This window comes from Perca flavescens, chromosome 9 (genome assembly GCF_004354835.1).
Source record: "Perca flavescens isolate YP-PL-M2 chromosome 9, PFLA_1.0, whole genome shotgun sequence".
NCBI classification, from domain to species: domain Eukaryota; kingdom Metazoa; phylum Chordata; class Actinopteri; order Perciformes; family Percidae; genus Perca; species Perca flavescens.
The window spans coordinates 2,156,392-2,166,513 of NC_041339.1; the positions used below are offsets into that span (position 1 = coordinate 2,156,392).

A 10,122-nucleotide genomic window follows, 5' to 3' on the forward strand; every position below is an offset into this window, starting at 1 on the left:
TCAGCAAACACAAAAAATAAAAAGGCCTAAGTCACATGCTTGACATAGGCAATTATACTAAAGGTGTAGAATCACATGACCTGTTCAACTTAGGATGTAGGCAATTTTACCAGAGGAGATGATTTAGGCAACAAAATAATTTTTGTTAAGAAATGACTTAGGCAATTATTTTAGGAAAGGGACGATATGATTAAATACCCCGTCTTCATGTTTCACAATTGCCCGCTTTGAATTTCTGGAGCTGAGACAGATGCAGTGTATTTAGCCCCAAGAGTGATTTTTTGTAAGATAATGAAAATATTATTAGACAGTGGGAATTCCATCATGCTGCAGGAATTGCTTAGAATGGCAACGATTAACAGATTCATTGATTCGTTGATTGACAGAGGATTAATCTGCACTTGTTTTGAAATTGTTCAAGTCATTTTTCAAGCAAAGATGTGAGGCTTTTCTTCATCATATATGATAGGTTTGTATCGTTGTTAAAAATTTGAATAGATCTCCTTGGACTCCCTAAAGTTCTGATGGACATTTGTCACTATTTTCTAACATTGTATGGGCAAAAAGATTATTACTTTTAGAGATTATGTTGTAGTGCTAAGTAGGCTGAGAAGTTTCTATGGATTTTTGTCACATTATTTTAGTCATGCTAGTAGCCAGAGATGGCAATGTTGGTCTGTTAGCTCAGTCAGTCAGTCCATCGCGTTAGTCCAGACTGAAATATCTCAACATCTGTTAAATTAATTGCCATTAAAGTTTGTACGGACATTCATGGTGGCCAGAGGATGGATTCCTTTTGTTATCCCTGACTTTCCCTCTAGTTCCACCATGATTGTTTTCAGTAAAATGTCTTGACAACTATTGGACGGATTCTCTTCATGAAATATGGCACACCTATTTATCTGGCACCATCATGAGGTCAACATTTGTTATATTAGTTTAATATAAAGTAGTGACAATAGCATGTACACCATAGACTGTATATAAAGATGGACGGCCTGACAGCTCCCCAAAAGTGAAGCCAAAACATCTGGATCGCCCCCTGGTGGCTGGCTTCAGTATAGGTTTTAAACCCCACCCCCTGCACGTTAGCGGATGGGCCAAAGAAAAAATTCTAACAACAAGTCGATGGTTTACTGTTAATTTAGGTAGTTCTGATCAATTTGATGTATGTTTATGTGTTTATTTTTCTGATAAGTTTGGTTTTCAATTAGTTATTCGATGCGACAAAAATGGGGCGAAACATCTTGATTGACAGCTGTAATTGACTAGCGATTGGTCGAACGGGTGTATGGGCGGGAACTTGATACCGTGCTCCACCACCCGATCACTTGTGCACAGACTCTGGCTCGAATTGCACAACACGGCAGCGCCCGTATCCGGGATATTTTGGCTTCATTCTTATAGTAGTATAGTATAGTAGGAGGACCAGGAACCAGGAAGTGCACAGTGCTTTGAAGCAAATTGGACTTTTGACTTGACTTGATTTGAATTACAACTACCGTGTCAGTCACAGGATGCGATGGGGCACAAAAAGACCTTCCCATTGACTTACATGGCGAAAGAGAATTAAATCAGTGGATTAGAGCTGCAAAGATTAATCAATTAATCGATTAGTTGTCAACTCTTAAATTAATCGGCAACTATTTTGATAATCGATTAGTCGGTTTAATACATTTTTTTAAGACAAAAGTAAAAATTATTTGATTTCAGCTTCTTAAATGTGAATAATTTCTAGTTTCTTCTCTCCTGTCCGATAACATTTGGAAGGTCTACAAGAGCCACATAATAAATCATTTAATCCACATTCAAGTTAGCGGAGCGCTAAAACCGAAGTAGTCTTTAGTGCGCCTGCTCTATGGGCCCCATCCAAGAAGCTGAAGTTGAACTCATACAAATGAATGCTGTCCCACAATGCAATGCATTTTACATACTAAAAAATAGCGTTGTGAAACTACACTGTCGTGTACAATGATGTGTCTGATGTCTCACTTTACTTCTCAGTATGGAGTATACTACTGAGTGGTGAACGCAGCCTTAAGGCAGATTTATAGTTCTGCGGGCCTCTACGCAGAGCTTTCGCCGTAGCCTACGTAAGTGGCCTGAGGTTTATACTTGTGCGCTGGTGTCTGCGTCGTTCTAGCGCATCTCTTTAAGAGAATAGCAGATCCGGCATGTGTGTGTATGCTGGGGAGTGTGCGGTAGACCGAGTGAGAGAGTGATGGGAATTAGCTTCGGAGCGAGTACTGATTCTAGAGGCGTAGACGGAGAAACAAAGAGTCTCCTCTGTTCTTTCTGACCACGGTCGGAAAGCTGTAGCGGGAAAGTTAACCCTCTCCTTGATTTCATGTTGTGTATGGAGAAGGAGAACCAGGAAATGAGTCGGGGGAAATGCAACGCTACCAAGCCCTCGCCAAACGGACCAATCACATTTACGTCGCCGCAACGTGTAGTTACATTTTTTTTGAGAGGTGCACGTCAGGCTACGGCGTAGGGTCTGGCATAGCGTCCGGATCTCCTCGTCTCTAAATACGTACCCATGTCGTCGATTTTTTGCGCAGGATCCTAAATTGGCCTTTAGTCTTGTTTTGCTGTGAAAACTCATCCCCATTGGAATTCATTGTAAGCTGAAATAATTCAAACTGAGCACAGCTGCTGCTCCCCATGAAGGACAACACTTCTCGCGTTTTACAGCCACCTTTCAAGAGATTTTGAGTGGAGCATCACTTTCATGTTGTTTTAGCGCATTACCTATGTTGGCCATCTCTGGCACCATGGCAACATAGGGTTCATCGAGGAAGACAGGCGGGTTGTCATTGATGTCCTGCACTCTGATGATGAACTCTGACGAGGGCTCCAGGGCTCTGCCTGTCTGACGGTCTGTAGCTGTCGCGACGAGACGGTACTGGTCCTTCTCCTCGCGGTCTAAAGACTTGGTGACATGTATGTTGCCTGTGTTGCCGTCAATAACAAACACAGAGCCCACTCCCTCTCCCTCCAGCATATACTTGGTGTGGCCGTCTCCTCTGTCCATATCTGTGTGCAGCTGGAAAAAAAAACAAAAAAACATACAGAGTAAATTACTGGAACACCTTCAGGCAGCAGCTCTTTCATACACGGTGCGCTGATGCAGGTATCGCTCATTAACACTTGTCTATCAGTCTGGAAAGTAGTGCAAACATGACTGTGTGAAATGGGTGATTTATGTTAAGACGGAATGTGCTCGGTGAGTCTGAAACGAATGGCACCAGGTGTGGAAGATACATATGGGACCGGGATGAGTACTGATGCACACAGCTAATTAACTCACTGGACCAAACACGCCACTGGGGGTTTGTTGAGGGCAAAACCACATCAATGTGGACTGTGGCCCTGCGAATGTCCTACATGTATGTTCACAGATGCAATCTGCTAACACAGGCCGCATCCATTTGTAAATCTTTCTGTCACTTATGTCCATCTGTCCCTTCCTTCCCCTTCTTGTAAATCCATCTGCCTGACTTCCCCGTACCTTTTAAGCTAACACTTTTTTCCAGTACTTGTCTCTCTCTTTTCATCAAGTTACCTCGGTTACACAGGATGCCCATCTGCTCACATTTCTCATTCCTCTTCTCTCTCTCTCTCTCTCTCTCTCTCTCTCTCTCTCTCTCTCTCTCTCTTTCTCCCTCGGACTGTTTTGCTCTCTGGTGCAGAATACTCGCTCTGTGTTTAATGGCAGAGAGGATATTAGTGTGAGCTAGATAGGTAAAAGGCCAAACACACAGAAATAGAAAGCTAAAGAGATTACTCAGCCTTCATCACACTGAGCGTTCTGACCAGGAACCTTCACATCTCGCTACTCCTTAAGGCGCATCTGCACATGTTCATAATCCACAAGGCTTACTCACAACCTCTGCAGTGGACCTTTAGATACTCACGAGAACTGAAGCCCCGATTTTTAAAATTCAGCTGCTGCAACAATGAGCGCTTACTTATTTAGTGAGCAAACCAGAAATGATTGTTGCAAGGCATATTCATTCAGTTACATGAAATTTGTGAAACAGAGACATTTCATTGCCTACAAAATGGTAATATGGAATGGATAATATGTGTGCTTAACAACAGTCACAAATCTATATATTCAAACATAATGCATGTTAACAACACATATTCATGCAAATTCAATTCACACAAACACACTGCACAGCATGCAGGCAGAGACCATGCAAGATTAGAGTACATTCTGTGTGTGGTATGTGTGTGTATGTCTTGGAGGATAAAGTTGAGGATTATAGAGAAGCGTGATAGCATACCCTACAAATTGCTAGATAAGGGACTCAGGTTTTTTCTTATTCATCCCTACACCCACATCCCCCTCCCTCCTTTCTTCCTCAAAGCTAGCTTCGATTTTGATCCCACACTTCACCACGAGAGACATCTTTGTGAGAGTCTGTCTATCATGCTCCCCTGTTCTTTGCCCCCCCCCACTTCTCTCCATCCTCTCTCAAAGCACTCTCTCTTTCTATCCAGCCCTCGTCGCCTCACTCGTCTAATTGCTGGCTCAGTCCTGCTGTGCTTCAGTCAGCATGGAAAAACACTCTCACGGTGGGGAAGACATTTATCCGCCCCATACAAACAACGCGGGGAAAACGAGGAAATTGTCTCTTCCAATACCTTATTCACTTTCTCTCCTCCTCTGTAATCTGAAATTGTCCCCTCCTCTCACTCACACAGCACATACACCTCCAGGGTTTATATCTGCCTCACACTGTTTTCTTTGGCAGCCAAATTCCTCCTCTTTCGCACGGGTTGAGGCACCTGTGATTTGAACTGTTGACATGTCACCTCAATGTCTCTATTTTTGGCAAAACAAACGGAGCCGCCTCTGGGAGAAAACGTTGTGCTTCCAACCCCTTTGCAATGGATGCTCTATTACATGAATATCAACATCAAGACTGCTTTGCAGAGGAATGAGCAGCCTCGTGTGTCTACTGATTGCTTTAAAACCCCTCCCTGACTGTATCAATAACAACCAGAGAGGAAGATTAAACATTTATGAGGTGTATACTGCACTGGTAAGAATCCAATCTAGTCTGTCACCATAAAGTATACTGCTAGCTACAAAGTGGCTGGCAGCGTTCCCCGTTAGCGTTACAGCTGATATAATCCTACCCCGAGTACACTGTAGCTGCCAGCAGCTGCATTAGTGCGGTGGAGAGCCTGACTGTGAAATGCTACAAGTAAACCCCAGGGATCTGAATGGTTCAGGTGTGCTGTGACTTAAATCATCTCAGACACTTTACGTGTTGCGACACCGACAGCAGCTGAAGGTTGCTGGTTGTGGCGACTGTAAAACTCAAGTATGACACAAGACGTGGAGGGCTGCTGCACAAACACTGCAGTTACAATGAGTTATATTTGTGCCTCATTCCTGAGGGTGCAATGAGACATTTTGAAAGCTTTTTTTTGCAATTTTGTGCATCATATTTTGTAGAAAAATTATTATCATGCAAAAGAAAATCTATTTGGCCCTGAATGAATGTATTTGCACACAAGTGCCAACTTATTTCATTTCTCCTCTCTCAATGTCCCTGACCCTTGGACACTCATTGGTTCAAAGTGTCTGTCTTGCTCCTAACATCTCTGCTCTGTGTGCTCTCAGGTTTGCCTGTCAGCTCCCTTAACGTGACTTGTTAGACAGAACACGAGGCAAATTTTAGAGTCAGCGCTTTTGAAGACAGATGAAGACGTACATTTGCAGTGCGAGTTGAAAAGGTTTCAACTTGTCCCGAGACTTTATGAATCTGCTTTATGAACATACAGAGACGAGAGGAAAAAGGAGAGAAACTGGAGACAAATAACAGATACAACAGTCTAAGGCTGAGCTGAACACAAACACACAGACACACTAGCTTACAGCTAATGTCTGACCAGTTGGTACATTGGCTGTTTGGGCGGATTACCACAAACGGTCAAGCAGGCAAAAACGTGAGGATTTTTAAAAGTTATTTTTAAACGACTGTTATGTCACCAACCTTATTACTAGTAGTATTACCGTTTGCTAGGGGTGCCAGCAGGCACACAACAGCACATGATTAGTTTAAAGGGTTGGTTACAGTACATACCTAGTCTTATGAATTTCCATCTGTACTATATTAGCTTAAAACCTAGCTATCTTGATAAGTAAGTAGCTAGCTAAATTCTGCCAGATAAACAATAGTACTAGCTAGGCACTTATTCACATGCTATTCAGTGGTTATTAGTCATTAAAGCAACACTATGTAACTTTTAGCTGCAGCTGTAGTTCCAATGAGACAACCTGTAGGGGGACCCAAGCGGGAAAAGTTACATAATGTTGCTTTAACAAGTCAGCTAGCTATATAAAAATTAAACTCGACTAGGGGCTCTACAATTTTCACAGGTACTTGTGATGCTTAGTTCAAAATTAATTAGAGGAAGTTATTATTTTTTAAAAACATTTAAAGAAACTTAATTAATGATTATAATTCCTTGGCTGTGTACCTGGCAATCATCAAGGTAGCCAACTAGCTTAGTTAGCTAATACAGCTAGGCTGCAAGCTAATAGACTAACTAAAGTACAGAATAAAACACCAACAAATTGAATTTCAATGGTCCATAAAACTAGGCTTATAACTAAAACTGTTCTTAAAACCTTTTTACATAAGACCCCGATGCCACACAGTAAACTTATTTGTTTAAATGCTCACAGAGTGAAGTGTTGGCCAATGTCATCATGGTCTCTTACCATTTTTTTTTTTTTACCTTTCCCTACTCCACTAGTAAGCAATAATCCTTCTAGCAAAACAGCCATTCATAAACAACCTACTACAATATCCAAATTGGCTGGAATTGTGGCACAATGTAACACATTTTCCACAGAGACCGCCATTATAAAATAGACATCTGTAAAACTGCAAACCAGGTTAATAAAGCCTACTGGCCGAGCGGGAATGTCCAGTGGGCTGCACAACGAGGAAGCAAACCTGGAGTCCAGAAAACTTTTTTTGGCTTATGCGCTTGGCAAGCAATTTTTCATTCAAGTGAGTGGGCGACATCTTTAGTTCTAATATTACATCCATGAGCACACAGAGCCGGAAAAAGGACAGAGGGAAATGAGTCAAACTGAGGAAAAGAGGTCATCATTGTGCACTTATGTGAGTAATGGCGTACAGCTATACATAAATGCATTGAGCACAGAGTAGATTTTTGTTTCCTCAAATTAAATTATTCTTTCTCTACAAAATATATTTCATGTGCTTGTAAAAATATTTTTCTGAGGCACAAATACAACTCCATACAATAGGATACAGGTGATTCACATGATGACTTCACAGCTTACCCGTCCAATGAGCACAGGCTCGGGCCCTCTGTACTCCTCAATCACAAAGAACTGGTTCCAGAGCCAGCTCCTCCGGCATCGAGAGCGAGGCTCCGCTCGTGGCAGGTACGGTTCCGACCGACCGTCTCCAGACTCCGTGACCCATTTAGTGCGGCCCCGTGTCCTCTCAGGCAGAACGTCACCGACACCTGTCTCCAAATGGAGCTTAGGCTGGAGAGCGTACTCCTCGCCTGAACTCGGCACTTGACTGTGAGCATAAATTACACCTTCAACCTCTCCATTAGTCAAATAGCTTATTTTCTTGCGGTTCATAGTGAGTTCAGGGCTATGTTTAGTTGATGGGGATTTAGCAGTAGATTTGGGATGTGCTATATTACCCCTAAAGTCAAAATCATTAGGTTTTCTGTCATTTTGTCTAAAAGCCACATTTGGCAGGGTTGTTAGATCATTTTTTCCATTCTGAAGCTGGCTCTCCAATTCTTTGAAACTACCGAAAAAGTTGTCAATGCTCAATTGTCTTTTGCTGGATATTACATGCAAATCCTGACCTTCCTCTGAAAGGCCAACAGCCACTGAAATGCCATTTCTTTCCCCTTTACAGAGTAAAAGAAAAAGAAGCACAATATGTCTTGCCATTGCTAAGTTGAACAGTTTGTTTCAAAGAATAACTGATGAATGGCTGATCAGATGCAGGTTTTCATGATGACCCATCATGTTTTCTTATACTGTGCGTCTCCTCCTGCTTCAGGTTTCCTCTCCCCCAGAGTGAGTCTTCATTTCGCCTTCTTTTCTCACATGCAGTACACATGCTGCACAGGATCACCTGAGAGAAGACATCATTAGTGTGATCTTGAAGGCATTCATTAAAATGGTAAAAACAAGTGCTTCATGATACAGAAGTGAAAAGGCAAACACACGTTGACATCTTACTCTTTATCTTGTAATTATTTTGAGATACATTTGTAGACACATTTTTTTGTTGAACAGCTCTGTTTGCTAACCCGAGATCTCTGCCAGCTGCTGTATAAATAGCTGCACAGAAACTATGAACATTACGGTCTGATAAGAAATAACCTAAAAAGGAGAATTCCTTTTATACCAGATGCTGTTATTCATATTATTCTCATTGCTGTTGGCGTTGCTCTTGTTGTGTGTGAATGCTGTTATTGATCACTCAAGCATTCTCAGAGAGTTAAGTGTGGTCTTAAAAATGTTCAATTAATTTGGAGCCTGAGGGCCTAGTGATGAGGTGGAGCTCAGGTACTTTACTGTTCCTTGTCACACACAATTGCCTGGACATCAGGTGATTGATGTCATCCCTAAGATGGTGTCCCATGCCTCAATGCCCAGTAGGGAAAGAAGTTCCCTTGAAGAGATTAATTAGACTCATAAATAATGAAGGACTTGTCCTCGTTTCCCAAAAGTTTAATGATCTGCATTTCGTTAGTATTTGAGTCAGATCCTGGCCATTGATCTTTGAAACTTTATGTACTAAAAAGTGTCAGCAGCTTAACAAGACTAAAGCGGTGTAATTGCAGTTTTTCAATCCACGTTCTACCTGCATCCATCACTGTGCCTCACTATTTCCTGCAATGCATGTAGATTTTCTGACATCTGTTTTTCACCTTTATGCTCACATGGAGGCAACCATTAGCACACACACAGTGGCGTACTCAGGCTGTCTGAGGGGCAGCGGCACTAGGGCACTAGCTGCATGCGGTGGGGCACCAGCATGCAGAAAGCTTTCTAGTATGTAGGGCAGTTTATATGGCACTGCATCATGTCTTTTTTATTTTAAGGCCAGCCTAGAGGGCATTTTAACATGTTTTCTCTACTGGAAGGGCACCCTAGAGGGCACTTCATAATGTTTTCTCCACTGGCAGGGCACCAGAGGGCATTTTAACATGTTTTCTCTACTGGAAGGGCACCTTAGAGTGCACTTCATAATGTTTTATCCACTGGAAGGTAACCCCAGAGGACAATTTATCATCTTGTCTCCATTTGAGTGCACCCTAGAGGAAACTTCAACCCGTTTTCTCAATTTGAGGGCACCATAGAGGGCGCGTTATCACGTTTTCTTCACTGGAAGGACACCCAAGAGGGCACTTCATCATATTTTCTTCACTTGAAGGGCACCCTAGAGGGCATTTCATAATGTTTTCTCCACTGGCAGGGCACCAGAGGGCATTTTATCATGGTTTCTCTACTGAAAGGGCACCCTAGAGGGCGCGTTATCACGTTTTCTTCACTGGAAGGGCACCCTAGAGGGCACTTCATCATGTTTTCTTCAAGGGCACACTAAAGGGCACTTCATCACGTTAACCCCACTGAAAGGGGACCCACAGAGGCACTTTTGTGGGTTAGGGTCTCCTATGTGATCTGATTAAATAAATGTACATTGAAACATGTGCTTTGAATAATTTAAATGCAAATAATTCAGTGGGCCTGAAGCAACTTTGCCTTCTGCCTTTGATTGCACTGTATAATATGAACCATAACTATTTCTAATATATATCCAAAGTGATATGCTTCATATGAACTGAAGGAAACATGAAAATGAAACCAATGTTCTTTTTTTACTCCAGATAGTGACCTACTTTCTAAAGTAATTAAGTAAGTTCTACTCTCTTCACATCATTTCTTCTTTAAAGGAAATTCACCCTTGAATATCTTTTTTCATTTCGCACATTAATTATACCAAGTTAACCATACTGTATGTAATGCTTCATGTTCAGCATCTGCATCTGTTTCCTATCATGTTAGATCTAGCAAAATACAAGAAG

The 10,122-nt window shown here is 42.0% G+C and overlaps 1 protein-coding gene across 1 annotated transcript in view; it reads right to left on the reverse strand.

Moving 5' to 3' along the window:
• Positions 1-10,122, reverse strand: part of cdh24a (cadherin 24, type 2a) — a 32,123-nt gene that overhangs the window by 19,982 nt on the left and 2,019 nt on the right. The window contains exons 2-3 of the mRNA XM_028587051.1: positions 7,340-8,162; positions 2,752-3,046 (exon numbers count right to left, since the gene is read on the reverse strand). Coding sequence (XP_028442852.1) covers positions 2,752-3,046; positions 7,340-7,975 — 931 coding nt within the window. The 5' untranslated portion in view covers positions 7,976-8,162. The remainder of the gene's footprint in view (positions 1-2,751; positions 3,047-7,339; positions 8,163-10,122) is intronic.